The sequence below is a fragment of the Falco cherrug genome, chromosome 8 (assembly GCF_023634085.1).
Source record: "Falco cherrug isolate bFalChe1 chromosome 8, bFalChe1.pri, whole genome shotgun sequence".
NCBI lineage: Eukaryota > Metazoa > Chordata > Aves > Falconiformes > Falconidae > Falco > Falco cherrug.
In genome coordinates, this window is record NC_073704.1 from 32,750,560 (window position 1) to 32,772,082 (window position 21,523).

Here is a 21,523-nt window from a genome sequence, read left to right on the forward strand (position 1 = left end):
TGGGGCCATGGTGTGATGCTGGTGGAGGTAACCACACGGGACTGAGTGTATGTATGTGTCATTTTCCCTTGGGCTGATCCCCGGTTGTGGGTTTTTTTCCCCTCCCAGACCCCAAACTTGTTCAAGCTGTGCTGCCAGCTTGGCTTGGTCTCTCAAGGTTTTTCCAATGCCACATGTGGCTAGGAAGGACAGAATAAGGTACGGAAGAGAAAGGAATAGGGCAACAGGTGCAACCAAAAGGACTCATTACCAGCCGAGATCTTGGGCTGCACTTCAGACCAGGACAGCCACGAGCCTTGGTTTGTGTCCTAGCTCCCTGCATTTGACTTTCATAGCCCAGCACTTAACAAGCAGCTGCTGAATGCCTAATAGAGTAAGTACAGTTACTGCTGGGCAAACTCACAACTGCTTTTGTCTGCCAGGGCAGTTTTTGCTTGGCATGGTAACAGCTCTGGAGGTACCGGCCATAATTACACAGCAAATTACCACAGCAACCCATAGTCAGCACACACTTGGCACTTAGGGAGTGAAAAATATCTCTGTTAAGTTGCTGTCCTGTGTGACCTGGGGGACTCCTGTGCTAACCTTCAAACCTCCTTTGGGCCACCTTTTCAAATGAAGGATGCAGGGCATCCCAGCTCATCTCCCAAGGGAATAAGTGAGCCTCTAGAATGGCAGACAAATCCCTAACTTGTGGGTTCCCTCCAAGTTTTAGGACAACTTTGCTCATCTAGTAAGTTGGCCCAAAGTTAGGTGCAGAGCTGCGAACTTGCTCACGAGCATCACCTTCAGGGCTGTCCTGTCCTACCCCTTCATGACTTCATCTGCCCCCAGGAACACAGGTGCCACCTTTGTGTTCCAACTGCAGCTTGGCAAGGGGCAAATGTTGTTACATGATCCACCAGCTCAGCCAGGTCTAATTCAGCAATTCAACTTGAACTTAGCTACTTGCCCAGGTGAAGCAGGTGCTTGGATGCCTTAGGGGCTTACTGAAAAATAATGCAAATAACCTGCAGCTGGGTATCCCCCAGCCACTGACTTTTACCGACGTTTCAGTGAAGTGCATTGGTTAAATGGATTCAGAAAGACACACAACGTTTTTGGACTTTGCTGAGTGCTTCAAAGACACCACGAAAAAGAAAAGGAATAGTGCAGGGCCACTAGTGTTTTATCCATTCTGTGTTCCTCCATCCTCAGTTCAATGTCTCTGGGTGCAAACTGATGTTAATAGGAAGGATGATGTCCATAACACCAGAAGAGTGCTCCTGAAAGAGCTTGAGTTCAGAGTCTAATGGGGGTATAGTTTTTACATCACCTGGCACTTACAGTCATTCCAAAGCTGAGCAGAGATGGAACATCCTCCCCATCATGTTGGGTTGGGTTCTGCTGGGCTTCAGGACCTCAAGACTGCAGGGCTGGCTTGCTTTAGTTTTCAGAGTTTAATGCCAAACTTCCTTTGGCGAGTAATTTTCACATTTGAAAGAGTTCTCCAGCTAAAAGAGAAAATGATATGCAAGCATAACATGTTTCAAGGAGCAGCAGAAATCTAAAAAGATTAAAGCTTAAAAATAATTAAGTAAAATAAACTTTATCTTAATAATTTCATGCAGGGGAGTAAACAGAGAGCATTTGCTTGTAACACCCTGTCATGTTCAACATGCAATTTTTCCATAACTCTTTTCTAATGGGTTGCATGAGAGCTTGGATGCAAAGTAGCTGCGTGGAGATGGAGAAGATCCTTCAGGAATTGCTTTGCATGTGGAAATGAATTTCAGTTCAGCCACTTCAGACCATTTTTTTTTTTTGTTTACTTTCCACTGACATGAAATCAGCCGCGATTGCATCGCATGCGGGATTGGTTAGCCAGTTACATAATGCTTAATAAATCCAAGAGAAATAATATAAAACACATCACCCAGTCTGGGAAGAGTAACAGTGTCTCAGCCAGTGCCACTAACCCGCCCGGGCCAGGCACTGGCAAAGCATCTGAACCACTGCTGGGGGGATGCAGGGTTGAGCCGCTGTATCATAGATGTGATTAGGAAAAATGCTTGTAGCATCTTTAAAAGCCTTGAAGATAGACAGATTGCAGACCTTGTGTTAATGGTAAGGGTATATCGAAAAGCGGAGCTCACATGACCGTGATGGGAGCAGCTCACCCAGTCCCACAGGGCAAGGCAGGCACGTGCCCGTGCACCCAGCTCCAGCTGTATCTGCTGCTTGTGTAAGGGATTACTTCACCCTGTTAATTTTCCTCTGAGTACTTCATAAAATCATAACGGCCCTGTAAACAGAAAGAGCAAGATTTAGCGACTAAATTATTTACCACAGATGATTTCCACAGTGGCGTGTGGAGAGGAGAGGACATTTTGCTGAGATGTCAGTGCTGGTGGTCCCCAGGCAGGGAGAAGGAAGGGAGACAACCCAGGACAGGGCTGCCAGGCTAAACACAACACAGTGGTGCTGACTTCCACCCAAAACCACAGGGTGTGTGTGCAGGGAGATGGCAGGTACCTCCGGCTGTGCAGTGCTGTGCTGCAGCTCTCCCAGGAAAGCTGTCCAACCCACGGGTGCACCGCACCGAGCACACGCCACTGCTTTGCACAGCCCAGCTCTTCTCCTCCTTTCCCTGCCTGCTCTGCTCCCCCACTTTGCTTCTAGTCCCAGGGAGACCTACTGTCGCCTTCACCCACGCTGTGGTTAAATACCAACAGAGGAAAAGCTAGGGATGAAGGGGTTAATTACTACAGGCTTAGCGCAAGCCAAGCCTGTAAGTGACTCCCTATTGCTGTTTCGAAAAGAGGCTGCCTGGAAAGGGAAGCGGGGGGAGCCGGGGGGGGGGGGAAGAAAAAGAGGTTTACTTTACAACCGTCATTATTTAATCTGGAGAGTTTATACAATGGAAAATAAAAGGCAGGGTATGCAAAGTCAAATCATTTCTATTTCATTAACGGTATGGAAATCGTTTTGTTTTTATAGGGGAAAAACAAATGTGAACTTGATGTGTCTGTGTGTGCGCGCGCATGTAACTCCCTTCATTGCAAAGGGCAGAGCAGTGAAATCCAGAAATAAAAAATGACTCAGAGGCCGTAGGATCTATGAGTCAGTTGAGCTGTTGTTGTTTTTAAACACAAGCGAGAGCACAATATGGCAGATAATTGCCTGTGCAGTCCTCCCGTCGCAGGCGTCCCTGCCAGCCCACCCCAGCGGCGGGCACTGGCCAGACCCAGCACCAGCACCCCGACCTCTGCGACACAGACAGGGACCCAGAAGGATGGAGCATGGGTTGTCCCAGCAGGAGCAGCTTTGGGGCACGGAAAGTGAAATCTGGGGGAGAAAACTTGAGATGTCCTGAAGGGGAAGTGTCTTTCTGCAGGTGGAAGAGAAGGATCCCTGGCGTTGTGTGATTTCAGTGCCTTGGGCAGGAGCAAGATGGGCTGTGACAGTGGACAGAGGAGACGAGCAGGTCCAAGGGCAGATGGAGGAGCATGGGGTTGGGCACACTCTCCCTGTCCTTGCCTGCAGGCACAGACATCAACTGACTGAAATCAAAGAGAAACCAGTCTGGCCAAATCCTCCCCAGAGTGCTGGGCACCACCTCGCTGGCCCCTGGCCCTGCAGCTCACCAGGACAGAGCCAGCATTGCTGGGGCACGACCTCGGGGTACGTCTGTAGGAAAGGTCCCAATGCCCCGTGAGCAGTCATGGCACTGACAGGCAGATAACTGGCGAAAGGTACCCGAGAAATACTGGAGATTACCAAAGCAGAAGGACGGACAGTATTCTGCAGAGCTCTTCTCTCCCCGGGGTGAAGTTAGATCATGATGTAATTTAAGCATCTGAAAGAGATTGGAGAAATCTGCTGGTACGATCCATACCCAATTTACTTTGTAATGGGACTAAGCAGTATTTGCTAAACACTTAATTTAAAGGGATATTTTCACAAAGGAAAAATAAGTGGTGGAATAAGTCAGTTACCAGCCTGTTTGAAGAAGGTCCAAGTACAGCAGAAATGTATACTGCATGTCTTTCTGGCACTGGGAAGCACTGATGTCTAAGGCAATCAAAATCAGTCCTTTTTTATTCACCAGGAAACATTACTGGCTCATTCCTCACTCCATACTGTACTCTGCCAAGTACAGTATTTATTATGCAGGACGATGTGGGACCACATACCTGAGGGCAGATCCTGGTCCTCTGAACCAAATGCAGCCTGAGCACTCCTGGGTTTCCTGGGGGAGCCAGGGGCTTGTGCCTTGCAGGGGCGAAAAATGGCGTAATAAGTTTTTTCATCTCCATTTGGTCTGCTCTCCCTCTCCTATGAAGATGAAGATACAGTGTTTGTAAAACGCATAGGTGGAGAAGAGCAGCCCGACGCTAAAAACCTTTTTGGTTCAGCAGCTGAAAGTAGCACCAGATCCGACTCCTGGAGAACAGAACTGTGCTGCAGGAAGCCAAACTGCATCTGAAATCAAAGTACGATATCCTGAGGTCTAGTTCTGGGGGGATCCTGCAGCACTGCAGGGTGCTGCAGTGAGATCAGGTGCTTTCCGACAGATTGGATCTAGCTCAAACTGGAGCTGACTGCAGGAAATCTGGGATCTCTGTTATACAGTTCATGCTGGACAATTGCAGTGGGGGCTTCTGACCCCGCGTAGGATCTCCTGGAAATCAGGGACGTAGGAATTACCCTGACATAGCCCATCCGTGGCACTAGTGGTTGCTTTGTGGAGGCGGCAGCTCAGGAATAACCTGCTGATGGAGAACACCAAGGTCCTGGTGTTCTCACACGGGTCAGCAAGAGAGCAGAGCCCATCAGCCCTGTGGTTGTTTTAATCTTAAAAACAAGTACTGTATATAATAGGGAGGGAATTTGTTTGTTCTCATAATAATTTTATGAGAGGCTCTGTTATTGTGCAGTCATGTCATTAGCCATGGATGAAAGCCCAAGGCAAAGCCTAACCCTAAACCAGGCAGGGGATGAAGGACTCGCCACCGAGGCCGGGCTCAGCCAGGTGGGACAGCAGGCCTCAGCACAGTCTTGGTTTCCACCAGGGCACCTACCTGGAGGTTTCCAGGAGTGATGTGGCTGCAGGGCTAGGACAGAGGTGGTCCCCAATCCCGCACCAAAGTGTGCTGATTAGAGTCTCTCTGCGTGCAGAGCCTGAGGATTACAGGTTGACCATCCCATGTGGAAAAGATGATGCAGAATGCTCCTGGCACCGCTGCAGTCACACCGAGCTGGGAAGCCCTCCACAACTGCTAAGTTAGCATCAGCCCCATCCCTGGGTGCTTAGAGATACACAGAAAAGAGCAGGTAGACTTCACTGTAGAGCATTTATGACCTAAAAATGATCAATTTTTCTTTGTCCTTGAAAAATAAAGACAATTTAAGGGCAATTTGCTACTGAAAGATGGAGCAGAATCTGAAGGTCTTATAATGGAGATTATAAAAAGGTCTTATAATCTCTTATGTGGCAGAGGTCCCCTTCCACCTTTGGAGGAGTGCTGAGGGGCTGAAGTGCCTTAGCATCTCACACCAAGCACCTTTCCTGAAGCCCATCTGGTGTTTAGTTGTCACAAAACAGCATTGCAGAGAGAATATTGGAGAACTAAAACTGCTCATTCTGCCCTGCAGCAAAAATGCATTGCTTGCACGTGCCACCACTTTGGCTGTGAAGCGCTTTCTCCTTCCCTGTAACAAATGCACCGTGCCTCCACATCTGTGCACCCCTGGCTTGCTCCTTAGGGATGCACCCTCCTGAGGGACTGCAGCGTGCCGCAAGCTGAAGTTGGAGTTAGGTGGTGGATGCCCTACCTGCTCTCTGGGGCTGCACTGGTAGAGACGAGCTAATAAGCGCCCTATTTATTCCACGGGGTTTCTGCAGCTGCAGCCACCGTTGGCAGCTGAGCACCTGGCAGGCGAGCAAAAAGCTCATCTGTTGGGTGCTGAGTGCTTCTGTGACTGCGGTGATAGGACTGGTATGAAATTCTTTGAGAGCGCTGTTTTAGGTGACTGTCTTAAGGGGGAAGAGGATGGGTTATTGACTGTGGCAATGGTGCTTCAGCGGGCCTTGCAGGTGGCCAAGTAGAGAGCGTGGATGCCCTGTGGGTAATGAGGCTGGAGGGCTGCCCCAACACACATGAAAAAATATCCCGGTGTCCTTGGTTGGTGGTATTACCCCTGCTGCTCTTGCAGGAGAGACTCAGGCACATTTGGAGTAATTTTTTCCTTTATTCCTCTACTTGAAAATCCTCTCATATTCTCTTAGTAACCTCTCTGAGGTCCCAGTTATAGATACCAGAAGACTTGATCCCACTCTGGTGCACGAGAGAACAAGCCTTCCTACTGATAGGAAGCCAAGCTCACGGAGAGCCCACCTATCGGTGACTTCAAACCATCTTTCCGTCGCTCCACAGTAACTTTGACTAACTGTACTATTTATTGGCTCACATCACATCCTTATGGCTTCAATTTATTTTTGGAAAACTCAACCCACATTTAATTAGTTTATAGTTTGTTCCAAGTTTTGCTTATCCAGCTTTTTTTTTTTTTTTTTTGGCTTTTTTTTTTTTTTTTGAAGTTTGTATTTTGATGTTTAGCATTTGCCTTGGCAACATCTGGAACCCCTTTATGGAAGTGTATTGTTACTTTTACTGCTCGTGCAGCTTTATTAAATCATCCAACTATTAATATTGAAAGTGTTCATCTGGGTCTAATCAGGGCCACGATGAGTGATGTGGCAGTTAAATTGTACCTACAAGCTAATGGTTCAAGGACACAAAGTCCTAAAGAAACTTACAGTGGTCTTTGTGCTCTTCTTTTTAGCTTCCTAGGAGAAGGAGGAGGGAGGGGGAAAAGAGATATTCTTGCTCTGACCTTTCTTGCAGAGCAGATAACAGAATTGCAGCCTGAGCTAGTTTAGAACAATTTGTCTCCAAAGAATTTTCTCCAGTTACCACTATATTTCTGGATCTTGTTTCCATATTTAACTCTTTCATCTGCCGTGGCTTCTCCGCTCCACAGTGCAAACAGTTGCCAAGTCAAGATCCCCATCATACACACCAGTACAAAACTGCCAGGGCTGACGTTTTGCTCTGAGACCTCAAGCAAACCCTTGATATAAATAAGTAAATAATATACCTGGTGGGTATAAATGCATAAATAACAAACCTCATCGCTCTTCTACATCAGCGACATCTACAGATTGGATTTGTCCATTTGCTTTTCCTCTGCAGGGCCCCCAGATATCTCTGGGATGATGGTGCTGAGCCCACGGTCCTGCACTAGCATGCTGCCAGCACAGCATGAGCTGGGGCATGGAGGGTTAAGCTGACGGGGGTGAAAGAAGAAATATGGCAGCAACACCACCAGAGCACAGCCCTGGGCGTAGTAGGGCTGAGTTTTGGGGGCAGAAGCTAATTTACCTTAAATTCTCTGTTCTCATGTGATAACACCTGCAGGGTTTGTAGAGCGTGGTGGCTGTTGCTGTAGACTGAGAGCCCCATGCAAGTGCTGGGTTTCATTTTCTGATGCACCTCCAAGTCTCTCATCCTTGAGAGAAGTTTTGCCTGAGATCCTGCTAGTCTTGCCCCAGCAGAGTGAGGCAGGGAGGCAAGGGTAGCTCACAGCAGCTGCAGGTGCTTCAAATGCAGCTGAAGTTGTGATTGTGGCAGCTAACCCTTGGATGGATGCAGGCTGTTGGGTCTGTTGAGGTCACCCCCAAAATCCCTGTGCGCCTCGGCTGGGCCAGAGCAGCCTGTGGGTGGGATACTGAGCAAGAGGTTGTGGGCAGCATCCTCACCCGCTCTGCTCCCAGCTCCCCTGCTGCCTTGCATGATACGATCCCTGCTGAGCCACGTTCTAAGCTTCGCATGGGTCATTTAAACCAAAATTTTCACCTTCCAGCCTTCAGATGCAAGAGGCTTTTCTTCTGCAGCCAGGTTTCCCCTCTGTCATTAACCCTGGCCCAACGTATGAGGCCACAGGAGCTTGTAAACAGTTTATTTCTGCGCAGGAGCCTTCCAGCAGCTCTTTTACAGCCGTCACGTGGAGGGGGGTCCGGGCCGGCCAGGGAAGCGGAGCAGGCACGTGAGATGCTGTCAGAGCCGGGTGTGCACCCTGGATTTGGAAAGCAGAGAAGTTAAAAATTTCTTTTTGCTACCGGCACAGTATATGCATTAAAAAGGGACTGTAGGCTTAGCTGTTGGCCATGGGCAGGTCACAGATGTGACCACCAAGAATGCAGGAGGTCCTGCAGGTTGCCCACAGATCCAGGGACGCCCGTGGGCATACTCCTGTAGCCTTGCCTGCAGGGGCTGAGGCTTTGCAAGCCACAGTCAGGGATTTTGCAATTTGTTTCTGGTTCACACTAATAGCACGTGATGGAAAACCCCTGTGACGACTGTTGCAGCACAGCAAACCACGACTGCCCTTTTCACAGGGGCTGAGAGCACCCAGCTCTGCTAGGTGGCTCGGGGAAGCGGCAGCTGGAGAAGCGTGGATGGCCCAAACCTTCAAAAAACTTAGCAGATTGCTACCTGAACACTCTGCAGTGTATTTAAGTAAAAATTTATAAATATATATTTCTACATAAGCCACTCAGTGGCTTCTTTGGGGGAAAAAAAAAAAAAAAAAAAAGGACATTTAACAGCCTTAAAACAGGAAGCTTAAATTTAGCTGGGATTTATCCCTTAACCAAGCATAGTTCATTCACCCTTTGTACAAAAATAGAGAAAATTTTATGCCTGTGTGATAACACACAGAGCAGTTCCGCAGAGGCAGCAGTTATTCCTGCCACTGCAGCCAGATCCAGCCCTCCAGGGGCAGGACAGCTGGGCCAGGGCACAGCAGGCAACAGATCCCTGAGGGACCAGCTCCTGTTGCCCCAGAGTTCGGGAATTCTCAGCCCATCATTTATTGCTGGAAACACAGATGCTTGGGGAGCCGGTGGTGAACACATTTCGGGGCTTGGGCTTGTTGAATGGGCAGAGGGGAGACAAGGAGGCAGCAGGAGAGGAGGGGAATAAGTAAAGTTTTAAGGCATGCAGAGACCTGGAGATGTCCCTTTTTGGGCACTGCATGCACTGAAGATGAGGGGATACACCAATTTGAGCCTAGGTTGTAGAGGAAGAAATAACCTTCCCCTTGATGATAAACAGTACAGGAAACACAGAGGGAAAGCCTGGCTCTGCAAAGGGCAGGTCCTGCTGGACGAGACTCCACACTGCCAGCATCTCTCCATCTCCTCTAGGCTTTGGCATAATTGAAAACACGTTTGACTGAGTAAAGGAGCAAAATGAGAGCTATGAAAAAATGCATGGAGAAATAGGGTCAATTCAGGCTCCTTATGTACTGGCGGTACAAATTGCTGAAAATTGTGCTCATTCTCCACCGCCCCTCTGCCCCTGCAGCTTGCAGTGCTGGTGCTCGCCGCAGCCTTAAGACCAACCTGTGCAAGTGGTGCGACTCCACGCCGCCGGCCTGTGAGGAGAAGGTGTGCTACAGCAACTGCAACCTCAACTCCTACTGTGAGGACCCCTACGAGATCTGCGTGGCCATATGGTAAGGGGCAATTCCTCCATCAAGGGGGGACAAGGGGGAAAAAGGAGCTCATGGGGCGGCAGCTCATGGCAACACACATGTACATGTACACCTGCACTTGAATTACTGCCCATTAAAATAATTTGGGACTTTCTCTTCCTTTCTCTTTGACTCCATTACAATTAAAACTACAATTCGCAGTAAAAAAAAATTATTTGGTCTTCCCTATAATTAGCACCAGTTTATTTTCTAACTAAATTTAGCATTTAAGTGCCTGACGCAGAGTGTGGCAAGTTTGCTGTGGGATGTCTAAACCACCATAAACCCCTGAATTTAGCTTTACAAGCTGAACCCAAGGGCAAAACCAGCAGCCCTGACCCCCAAACCAATGATGTCCTCCTGTATCAGGCTGGTGAAACCCTGGTTCACGTGGAGGGGTACAGACAAGGTCTGCCCCCATCCAGCACACGGATGTCTGAGCTGGTACCAAACTGGGGTTTAACCCACCTCCTCCCTATCCCCTGGGAAAAGCCTTTTTCTGCTTCTGTGGGAGGTGCCTGGAAGGGAAGCACAATCTCACATTTCAGGCTAAGCTTGGCTCGGAAGAGTGCCTCCCCCAGATTTTTGGTCCCCATGAGCAAAACTGAAAAAACATCCATTTTGGGTCTGCCCAAAGTGATTTTCTTCCTCTTTCCCTTTTAATTTGGCTGCCAAAGTGAAAGCCAGCCAAGCACTTATCACTAGGCTTTATCTCAAACTGCTAATTAGCGTGAATACTGTACGCCCCCCTTTCGGTAGGAGTTTGCCTCAACATAATTGTTGCATTATGGATGTTAAAAAAAAAAAAATAAAAAAAATCAACACACAAAACCAACAAGAAACTCAAACAAACAAACAAAATCCACCCCCTGCTCCAAGTTCTCCTACACACACATGGAGAAGCCACCTTAAATCCCTGGTTAGGCAGTCCAGCATCTTGCTGGGTTTTCCCTCGGACAGCCTACTCGTACAGGAAAAAGCAAGTCCCCTGCAGCATAAATCCCCATGCCAGGAAAGTAATCCCACAGCACCAGATGGGGCTACATCATGTATTGGATGGGGCGAGACAGCTGTGGGGGTCACAAATAACCTGTTGGCTCGGCAGCCTCCCCCCAGCATTTCCCACCCCATCCTAAGATCCACCCTGAGGTTAAGATCCCTGCAGACAGACAGGGCTCACCTGCAAGGCAGCCTTGCTGCCCGTTGCTCATTTGCAGAAGCATATTTGGATCATCCGAACTTGTCCTGCATGGGTATGGGTCACAGCAGCAGCTTTGGCCCCATGCTCATGACCAACGTGCTCGCATCCTCCAGTGTGCCCTGTCTGGGCAGCCCACAGGGGAGGGATTGCACCCTCCTAGGACTCTTCAGCTGGAAGCGCCTCTGACAAATTTCTGGGAAACCCAAGAAAACGGGGGGAGCGCTGAAACCAGGGGACTTCACCAGGGAGAGGAAGACAAATTTGGGTTCTTCCCCCTGCTTTTATGTCTGACTTCCCAGCTGACCTCAAAGGCATTGTGAAATCTCTCCATACCATCGCCCTCCCACTTCACACCACTAGACCTGGAAGCAGAGGCCATCTCTGACAAAGTTGCAATGGTTGTAATGTCCTTCCAACACTCCCAGGAGTAGCTGCAATGCTCACCAGCCTCCCCATGGCCCATGCAGGGCCAGTCATTCCCCATCACTCATCCTTGCCCCAGGGCTGCCCCGCAAACCTGGCCAGTGCTGGCTTATCCTGACTCCTCCAAGGAAGGCTCCAGAAACAAGGGTCAAACCCTGGCACTCCGCTCTTAGTTCTTAATTAGGTCTTAATTACCCACTGGCTGATCCTCCCTATAGGAGAAGGGCTGCATCCTGGATCGCGTTTCCCCGGTTGGGAGCCGTCCAGCCCCGATCTGCCCAGCATGTCTCACATACCATGCCAGCAGCCTGTGTTAGCTCCACTCTGGCTTTCCAAGGATGAGAGGCTCCATCACAACACCAACAGCTTCCTCCTAATCCCATCTCCAAGCTCCAGCTCCTTTCAGCTGCCACCACCTGCCCCATAACTGGACATAACCCAGTTCATGCTTGGTCATTCCTAAATCTGCCTGAGCACCCCAGTTTTTAAGGATGTCCACCATTTGCTCCACAAACCACTTCCCTCACCCAGCTTGGTAAACAGCGGGTGGAGACGAAGACAACAAGGGTCCAACAAGGATGATTCCACCATGCACCAGAAGAAGGGAGCTCCCAGCACTGGGACCCTCTAGCCAAAGCCTCCTTGTGCTGAGCCAACGCTGCCTGAATCCATTACAAGAACTGGAGTTTTCCAACAAAACAAGAGCCCTGTGCTTAAGGGGTTGGGTGACAACCAGAGCTAAACCCATCCTTTTGCTCTACATGTGGCACTTTTCCACGGCTTTCACGGGAGCCCAGTCAAGGTGCTGCTGAGCAAAAAATGTGGCATGTGAGGACCTAACCCAGCTGCTGAGCACTGATGGTTAAAAAAGCTCTATGGACATTAGCACTATGGAGCTAAACCTGGTGCTACGAGCCACATTTCAGTGCATAACTGGAGTTTTATAAATGAAACATTTTGTAAGTGAGACCTGTTCTCCCTGTGCTCGCTGAAGGCTTGCGCGCAGTTAAATGTAACACGGGCACTGGACTATTTTGCATCTTCACTCCAGAAAGGGAAAAATCTCTTGGGAAGTCTTCACCAGCCCAGCTCCCATCTCTCAGCTGATGGGAGGAATGTCTCGGTCTTCCCCAGCTGATGTTATGACCATCTCTGATGCAAGGGGCATTAGACAAAGCTGAAAAACACGTAGCGTTTTAAAAAAAAAAAAAAGGAAAAAAAAAAGCAGGTCCATCCTTTCTTTTCAGACCAAATTCCCTAGGAATGCCAAGAAATTACACTTTTACCTCCATCTTAATTATCTGAATGAAAATAAGGAGGAGCTCTGACTTACTTGCCATTGCATCCCTGATTGGGCCAAGCCCCAGAGCTCCTCTGCCCCAGACCTGCTGAGGACTGGAACATCAGCAGCCGACACAGCAGATTCCATTTGCAATTGCTCGGTGTCTGAAGCCATGGTATAAACGCAGGCACAGCCCCACGGTCAGGGAGTTGTATCGCCTTCACGTTATAATTTGGCAGCTCCAAAGGTCAAGCTGTTTCTAGAAATAGCCCCAACCAGTGACTGAAGGGCTGTACTGCCGCAGGTCGCCGGAGGCAGGAGCAAATGGTCCTGCAAGGACAGGGTGTGACCAGCAATTAGCCCAGAGAGAGCCCAGGGGATGAGGTGGCACCAACGGGCTCCACCTGCACGAATGGGTGGAGAGGAGTGGGAGGGAAGCACAAGCCAAGCGTCACTAGCGAGCGGGTGTTTCAGCGTCTACATCCCTTCTCTCTCCCCTGCACAGGTGAAATCTGGGCAGCAGAGACCCCAGCTCCTGCTGAGGCAGAGATGTTATGACTTGTATTGCAGCAGAGGTGACATACAAGGTGGCACCCTTGTTTTGGAGGGTTTCCTTAGGACCATACAGCCCCAAAACCTGCTGGCCTAGCAGCTGGTGTTAGTAAAAGAAGAATTTTGCCCCAAATCGCATGCAGGGCATTTAGCCTTAGGGTTGGCACTATCTGATCCAAGGCGTGATTAGAGCTGATAATTATCTATTGGAAACAGTCAGTCTCTGGCTCACATCCTACTACTGGCATGTGCTACACATTTCACCATTTGGAAGAGACAAAGGGCGTTAACAAAGCCCCTCCAAAGCACACGTAATTAGAATTACACCAGAGCTGCTGCAAACAAGTTGCTCCCTAAATGGCTTAAAATAAATGATCTTAAAACCAGGTTTAAGATGACACACAGGTGACACAAAGGCTGAGCCGCTGGGCTAACGCTGTGTCGGTTCATTTGGCGCATGCAGGAGACAGGACAATGAGAGCATCAGGATCAGCACGCTGTGCCACAATCCCCACCGCCCTATCGAAAACCTCATGGTCCCCAACTACAACACGTCACGCTGCATCATGACCCACCAGCCCAGCGAGGACGGCATCATCTACATCTGCGGCTGCGTGGACGAGCAGGAGTGCAACGATAAACTGATCTTTGAAAACCACACCAACGGTGAGTACTTTTGTTAGTGCTATTTATGGGGGAGAAGGACCCGAAGCTAAAGACAAATCATTTGTATTTCCAGTAGAGTAGGAGACGCGATGCCAGGAGGAGCTCTTTCAGCATTTTGTTTGACCTCCCTATATAAAAGCTACGTAAAATTTGTACCCCGCTATCTAGCCCGGTATTTTGTCTGTGGCTAAACCATCTCCCCCATCAATGCCTCCAGCCTTGGTCTGGAAACACGGATGGAAAATCCACTCATCTCTTGGTAGGTTGTGCCCTTCAGCGTAGGGCAAGTCAACCAGGGAACCCAAAAGCTGATGTAACCCAGTGTGAGTCAATGCTCTGAAAGCTTTAAATAAATCGCATCGGAGTAAATCCTTCCCCGGCACACCCACGGGAACCGCTGGCATCCACCACAGCCTGCAAGCCAGAGAGATGCTGGTGCTGGGCACGGGGCTCAGCACACGGCGGTGCCTCCCCTGCTGTGCTCCTGGGGATTTCTCTTGGGCAGGGACATCCAGAGCCACCCCAGTGCCGCGCACACACGTGAGCATGGCTTGGCAGGCCTGTAGACGCTTCTGCAGATGGCTGTAAATCCACAGGAGGGAAAACTAAGAGGCAGCTCATTTCTGTACCTTGGGGGGTCATATACTTTGGAAATGCTTCCAGCTAGATGCCGAGCCTTTGGAGGCTTGTCCAGACCTCCCTAAATCCAAATGGACCAGGTTTATCCAAGTGCCCATCAAGAATGTGACCCGTAACAAAAGCAAAGTGAAACCCCTTCAATTTTCCATAATTAGAGAACAAGATGCTGAAAATGAGCCTAACCAGAACCTGCAAGTCAGCGGCATAGCTTCTCCCGCAACACGAGGAAAAAAGAAAAAAAAAAAAAAATCACATAAAATGCAAATTCTCGGAACAAACAAGCCACTCTTAATGAAGGCAAACGATGCTGAATTTGGCAGTTCTTTCCTGCTTCCTGAGCCAAACATAACAGGTACGCACACTTCTAGGGAGAGATAGTCAAATCCCAAAGCTGGTGCTGGGATATGTAATTTCACACAGAAATGACAACTGGCTCATTGGAAATGCCACCCCCACCGAAGGCTTCCACAAACGGCCTCCTCCTGCCAGCCAGCACCTAAAGTGCTGAAACTCAGTGCCAGGGCAGTGCAGCCCTTCAGCAGTGGTCTCCTCTCCGATTTGGTTTGTGGGGCCAGCTTGGCAAGCCCCACACCCAGAGACCCCACTCTTTACATCCTTTACTTCTGCTTTAAGGGATTGTTTGCATTTTAAGTATTAACTTACAGTTATCCTCAACGGTACGGACAACTGCTGAGCAGAGAAAAGTCTAATACAGACGAGCACTTCTCCAGCAGCTGAGGCAGGCAGGTTTTTTCCCATTTCTTGATTTCTTAAGCCCTGCCTTCAGGTCTGGGCTGCTGTGTGGCACTGCCCTAGCACCGGGGCTGCAGGGGACCCCTTCAGAGCTCAGAGACCACCCCAACGAACACACAGTGGCACCATTTCCTAAAGCCATGCGAGCAGGAGCCTAGCGGACACCTCAGGAAGATGCTGGGTAGGGCCGAGCACGCAGAGTCCTCACAACCCCTGCGCTGGCTGAGCCTGGCCCTGGAGGTCCATCTCCCCTCAGCAGAGAGGGAAAGACCCAGGCAGCCGTGCTCAGCAAGGTGGGGGTTTACAGACCTGCGGTTATGGCCAGAGCAGCTACATTTTGCTCTCCACAGAAGGGGTTTAGGCTGTGCTGCAACCCCTCCGTATCAACGGGCTTGTGTGGGGAAGGGGCATCCTCATGAAGGAATTTGCTGAAGTTGCTTTAACGTCCCCTTTTTCAGGACTCATGCACGCAACTCCCTTAAAAATATCTTCTTTCTTCAGAGTTTCAAAGATGGGACCTTAAGCATCGGGTAAATCCATTAAAGCAGTAGGTGATATCCAGGCCTAATGCTTTCCAAAATAAACATATTCCTGAGTTAGTTATTGATTTATATCAGTTTAGGTTGATCTTGTGGTTTGAACCTGATGCCTATTTTAGAAACGCTTTCACAGCCTTGCAGAAATTAGCTGCAGCACATTTTTTTGAAATTTGCCAAGGAAAATAGCTAAATGCTCTGTTTTTCCAGAACCTGAATTATGATCTGCACACACTGAGGTCAAGCAGCGAGAGTTTTGCTTATGGAATGATTCTTATCCCTCTTCCCCTGGGTTATTATACTTGGCAGAAAAACCTCTGAGTAAGATTTTACTTGAATATCTCTACTGAAGTCAGCATGTTTATTCCAGGAATCGCAAACATCAAAGGATCAGACAATTATATGTTGTGTGAGGGTTATGGCTTTTTGTGTGCCTCGTCCCCCCCTCCCCAATGATCTGAAGGCTGACAGGGGTTTAAAAGAAATAAAACAAAAGCAGCCATGCCTGGTCAGTTGACAGGCGTTGGCATTGTAATGCAGTGACGAAGGAGATGCCAACGCTGGCAGACAGCTCTGAAATGATGCTCCTTTACGCTAATTATCATGCAGAGCATCCCAGCTCTCCCCAGGGCCTGGTGATCCTGCAGGATGTCTGCCCCTGCCAGCATCCCTCCTGGCTCTCCCTGCACCGCAGGGGCCCAGCAAAGCCCCAGCCCCAACCCCTGCCAGAGATTCACTCCGTTTGAGCCTTGCCCTGGCTTTATCACTGCTATTTCCACCCCAGCTCCCCGCACTGCAAGCGCAAGCAGTGCTTGGGAGCCACCGAAGGGCAGCCGAGCCGTTTTGGTGGCAACGTCTCACATGCCGCACCACCCAGCCCAGCACCCTGAACCCTCACCTGATAAATGGAGCTAAATCTGAGACCTAAACCGAGCAGCCCCCTTAACTACCTACGCCTGGGTTTGTTGTGGGGATGGGCTTTGTGCACAGCATGCCTTGCAGCCCCACGAAGGGCTGCACTTCACTAACGGCTTCACGTATTTTCCTCCTCTGCGTGATGAAAACGAGCTATCGCAGACCCACGGCGGCAGCGCCCTCGCCTTTGCTTTCCTCCCTGCAGGCTACTCCATGCTGCAGAGCAAGGAGGTGATCCCGGTGGCCGCCATCAGCCTCCTGCCCCCGCTGCTGGTGGCGGTGATGATCACGGTGACATTTTACCTCTGCCGCACGCAGAAGCAGCGCAAGAGAGCCAAGGCGTGGGGTGGGAAAGCGGGACAGCCCCCGGCGCTGCCAGAGCAGGGGAGGTCTGCTGAGCGGGAGGAGAAGTTGTCCGTGCTGATGGACGAGAGCCCGGCCTGTGCCGGCCCCACCAGCCGCCCCGCCGAGCTGCTCCCCATTGAGCTGGACGAGATGGTGGGCAAAGGGCAGTTCGCGGAGGTGTGGAGGGCCAAGCTGAGCCACAGCCGCTCGGGGCAGTACGAGACGGTGGCTGTGAAGATCTTCCCCTGTGAGGAGTACTCCTCCTGGAAGAACGAGAGCCAGATTTTCACCGACACCAGCCTCAAGCATGACAGCGTCCTGCGGTTCCTCACTGCCGAGGACCGGGGCACAGGGCCACGCCGGGAGTACTGGCTCATCACTGCCTACCACAGCCGGGGCAACCTCAAGGACTACTTGTCCCACCACGTCCTGAGCTGGATGGACCTGCAGAAGATGGCGGGCTCCCTGGTGAGCGGGGTGGCCCACCTCCACAGCGACTACACTGCCTGTGGCAGGCCGAAAATCCCCATCGCCCACCGGGACATCAAAAGCACGAACGTCCTGGTGAAGAACGAGCAGGAGTGCGTGCTCTGCGACTTCGGCATCGCCATACGCCTCGACCCTTCCCTGACAGTAGATGACTTTGCCAACAGCGGGCAGGCAAGTATGACCCGCCAGCCCTTCCCGAAGGGGAGCCTTTGCGAGCCACCCTGGTCGCCTCATGGCCAGAGTCCTCGCACACCCCGCTAATGCCTCTCTCCTCTTTGTGGGCAGGTGGGCACCGCCAGGTACATGGCCCCAGAGGTCCTGGAGTCCAGGGTGAACCTGGAAGACCTGGAGTCTTTCAAGCAGATGGATGTCTACTCCATGGCCCTCGTTTTATGGGAAATGGCCTCCAGATGTGAAGTGGTAGGAGGTAGGAGCACCGCACCAGGGTGGCCGCACACCTTTTTGCTCCCTTCCTCCCCATACGGGGACATGGGTCACTCCCATGTCCCCATCGATGGCACAGGGGTGATCGGGTCTCTGTAGGACTGCTAAGAGCTGGCAGCAGAACCTCCCCCTTGGCTGCCTGCCCTGTGTGCTGCGGCTCAAGGGGGCTGGCTCAGTGGCCAAGGAGCAGGATGGGACCCCCAGGGGTCATCTGGCCCAGCCCCTGCTCAAAGCCAGTCAGCGCCCAGTCTCATCCCAGTCGGCACTGGCAATGCAAAGCAAACGAAGCAGGAAGAGCCCAAGGTGCCTCCCCCTCCCTGGCCACAAGCACTTTTTTTCCCAGACAACACCAGACTTTACAGAGACTCGCGAAGTCCAGTCTCTGACACAGCCACGTCCCCCCTCACTTCCCAGAGCCACATCCTGGCATCTGAAATTGCTTGTAGCAAAACATTTAATTAACTGCTGTTAGCTGCTACCTGCCCTTCTGCCTGCTCCCCTCTTCCCTTTTAGAGCTCTCCAGTTCCTTCCCTATCCTACCCACTTGCAATCCAAGCCCACGGAGGTGCAAGAGGCTTCAACCTTAGGCAAGAAAGCTGCCCTGCATGCCCCACACCCGGTGGTGGGAGACCCTCGCCTGACTCAGATGCCCTGTGCATCCTCTGCTCCCAAGCCAACATCCCATGCCATTCCCCCCCCCCTTGTATTTCACTTGCATTCACATCCAGGCAGGAGCTGGCAGAAACCAGGGTGGCCTCTCACCTCTGCAACAGGGGGTTTCTCCTTGGCCTCCCACAGCATGGGTTTGCTCTTCTGGAAGGGTCATTTCTCCTCTAATGCAATCCATACCCGCAGCAGGTATCCAAATGCTGGTACTGTAGTCACCTCTCCCATCTTTCACCAGTGCAACACATCGTACCTGCTCAAAATATGTCTCGCACAAAGACAGATCGTGTCCTTTGTAGTGCATCACTTGGGTTCAGGAAGGTGGTCAGATGGTTCCTCAGTCCTGTCTCTGAAAACAACCTCTATATGAAAACCCAAGGCTATGATTCTATGTTCAGATTCTAAATTGTTTCCAGATCAGTTTATTTTTGCAGACTGATTACAAAAAAAATAAATAAAAAAAAAACTATTCTCATCCGGTGAACGATGCAAAGCAAAGCAGTGAATGCATTCAAAACATCCTGTAATGCTGCTGGTGCTTCCTTGCAGAGGTAAAGAATTATGAGCTGCCTTTTGGGTCAAAAGTCCAGGAGCAGCCCTGTGTGGACACCATGAGGGACATCGTGCTGCATGGCAGAGGGCGACCCGAGATCCCAAGCAGCTGGCTGGTGCATCAGGTAAGCTGGGAGTAGCTGGTTCAGAAAAAAGCAACCCACATTGTCCCCCCTCACTAAACCAGCCCAAAAAGTAAGATTATAAAGCTGTCATCAGTGCCAGAATGTGCAGAACTCCTGGGCTACTTCCAGCTCCATTGTGGCTGGCTGAGCCCATGTTAGGCCCTACGAGACCCATTTGACCCTGAAAGGGTGGTGAAGCATTGGAACAGGCTGCTCAGGGAGATGGTGGAATAACCATCCCTGAAGGTGTTTAAAAAACACACAGATGCCATGCTTAGGGACCTGGTTTAGTGGCATGTTACAACTTGGCAGTCCTGGGTTAACGGTTGGACTTGGTGACCTCAAAGGTCTTTTCCAACCTCAATGATTCTATGATTTCCTTGGTGGGAATAAAATCAATAGACATGAGCAGGAAGCGTTACGAATGCCAAGTGATGCAATTAAGTTATCTTGAGGATAACAGCAAAACAGAGCATTTCAGTGCAGCCTCTTCTCATGAAACAGCAAATCATTTGAATCCACCCCACTCCTGCCCTAACCATGGCATCCAGAAAACTCTAGCTCTGAGAACAGGCAGTCCCTCGCACACAGCCATCTCACAGCAGGGACAGAGGGGAGGAAGGTGCATGCAGTCTTCTGCCTGCTTGGCTGTGGAGGTTTCAAGGTCAAAATTACCTAATATTACTCTAATATGGGAGGCTGAGACTTGGCATGCGAGAAGAAAGACTTCTACAAGGGAAAGCAAAACAGGAAGCATCTCCCTTGACCGAAACCACCAGGAAACACACGTGAAGCTGAAAGCAGGGAACCTGCTCAGCTCAAGTCTTGCCAAGGGGAAGCCCTTCACCAGCCTTCAGCTCAGAAAGTCTGAAAGCAAAGGATTTCAGGACAGAAGGCATAACCCAGTGCTCTAGAATAGGAACACTGCAGCAATGGTGAGATGTGCTCTGTTAAAACCACCCACAAGGACACCCAGACCAGCCAGCTCCAGAAACACAGGCACCTTGTGGCCTTGACAGGGTCCTCTCTCCCTCAGGTCCAGTATTTCCTTCCATGCATTGAGGACACAAGGGGTAACAGCCACACTGACAGTAATTTTCAAATCTTGCCCGACTCTGGTGCTAATTAAATTTCACATCTTGTGGAAAAACACCATCTGCTGATCAACGATTCAGTTCATCTGAAAAACAAGCTGAAACATTGAGCCTGCTGGCTTACGGAGCCTTGCAGCATTCAGTGCATCGCTTTGCAGTGCTCACCCACAGAACACACCCTGCTACTGCTCCCACTCCGCCTGGATGGCACGTAAAGCCAGGCTTTTCAAAAGGAAAGATAAAATTCTCAGGAGGCCATGTGTTCCCTACGACACCTCCTCTCAAAACCATGTTTGTCCAAAGACTCACAACTGACCTGACCAAGCAAGGTTGCAAACAACATCAAATGAACCTGTGGTTTCTGCTGGACCACCATTAAGTTTATCAGTTGGCCAGCCCACTTGTGAAGTTTGCCCAGCCTTTTTCCTTGATGAAGGCAAACACAGGAGCTTCAATCAGCACCGCTACATATTTGAAGCCTTTGAGTATTTATGTTGGACGTTTACCTCCCAGGGTCTCTGATAAACTTTGAAACCACAGGAAAAATATAGAGGCTTGGCTTCTCAAAAGTCACACTCTGATAGAGCCTGGCCAGAAATGCACCGAGAGGAGCTGAGGAAGGGTGATTGCAAACACCCCCGAGAAATAACGTTACTGTAGTTGGGTTGGTTTAGCATGTAAACAGAGCAAGGCTTCTAACATAGTAACTTTGATTAGACCACCTGATGTTCACTGGGGAAGAGGAACAGAAAAGCCATGTTGTGCTCCTGAAAGTTTGCCTCCAACTAATCTTAGCTGATCCAATATGATTTTTCCGGGCATTTTGCAACCAATCTCTGCAGGATGAGGCATAGGGCAGCACCATCTGCTGGGAAGCATCAGAAAGCCACCGGTTTGTGCCACTCCAGGGGTCAACAGGTTCCTGTGGATGGAAGCGTTGGGTGACACCAGGAAAGGGTGACAAATCGCTTACCTGAATAGAAAACACATAGACCTTCCCATCACCAAAAATAAGTTCACCACAGAGCTCCAAAAGCTACTTCCACATTTCAGCCATCAGGATCACTCTCAGTCAAGTGATGACCTACATTCTTGGCCATGATTTCAGATTTTCAATAAATATAAGCATTCATTTCCCCTGACAGAGCTGACTCACCCAGCATGCTGCCCATCAACAGCTCCAGGGCAGCTGTTTGCAAAGCTGCACAATATAGCCAGCTGAAGAAACTTATACCCAAAGTTTCCCATATAAATTAAAC

General features: G+C 50.1%; 1 protein-coding gene and 1 long non-coding RNA gene across 2 annotated transcripts in view; one reads left to right on the top strand and one right to left on the bottom strand.

Moving 5' to 3' along the window:
* The window catches only part of LOC102048632 (TGF-beta receptor type-2-like), a 33,655-nt gene that overhangs the window by 9,878 nt on the left and 2,254 nt on the right, over window positions 1-21,523 (top strand). The window contains exons 2-6 of the mRNA XM_027809568.2: window positions 9,414-9,564; window positions 13,504-13,706; window positions 16,755-17,554; window positions 17,669-17,810; window positions 19,043-19,170. Coding sequence (XP_027665369.1) covers window positions 9,414-9,564; window positions 13,504-13,706; window positions 16,755-17,554; window positions 17,669-17,810; window positions 19,043-19,170 — 1,424 coding nt within the window. The remainder of the gene's footprint in view (window positions 1-9,413; window positions 9,565-13,503; window positions 13,707-16,754; window positions 17,555-17,668; window positions 17,811-19,042; window positions 19,171-21,523) is intronic.
* Window positions 3,070-6,535, bottom strand: LOC129736608 (uncharacterized). The gene is made up of 3 exons (XR_008733457.1): window positions 5,064-6,535; window positions 4,176-4,317; window positions 3,070-3,838 (listed from the first exon to the last, which is right to left on the bottom strand). It is a non-coding gene; the product is annotated as an uncharacterized LOC129736608 (long non-coding RNA).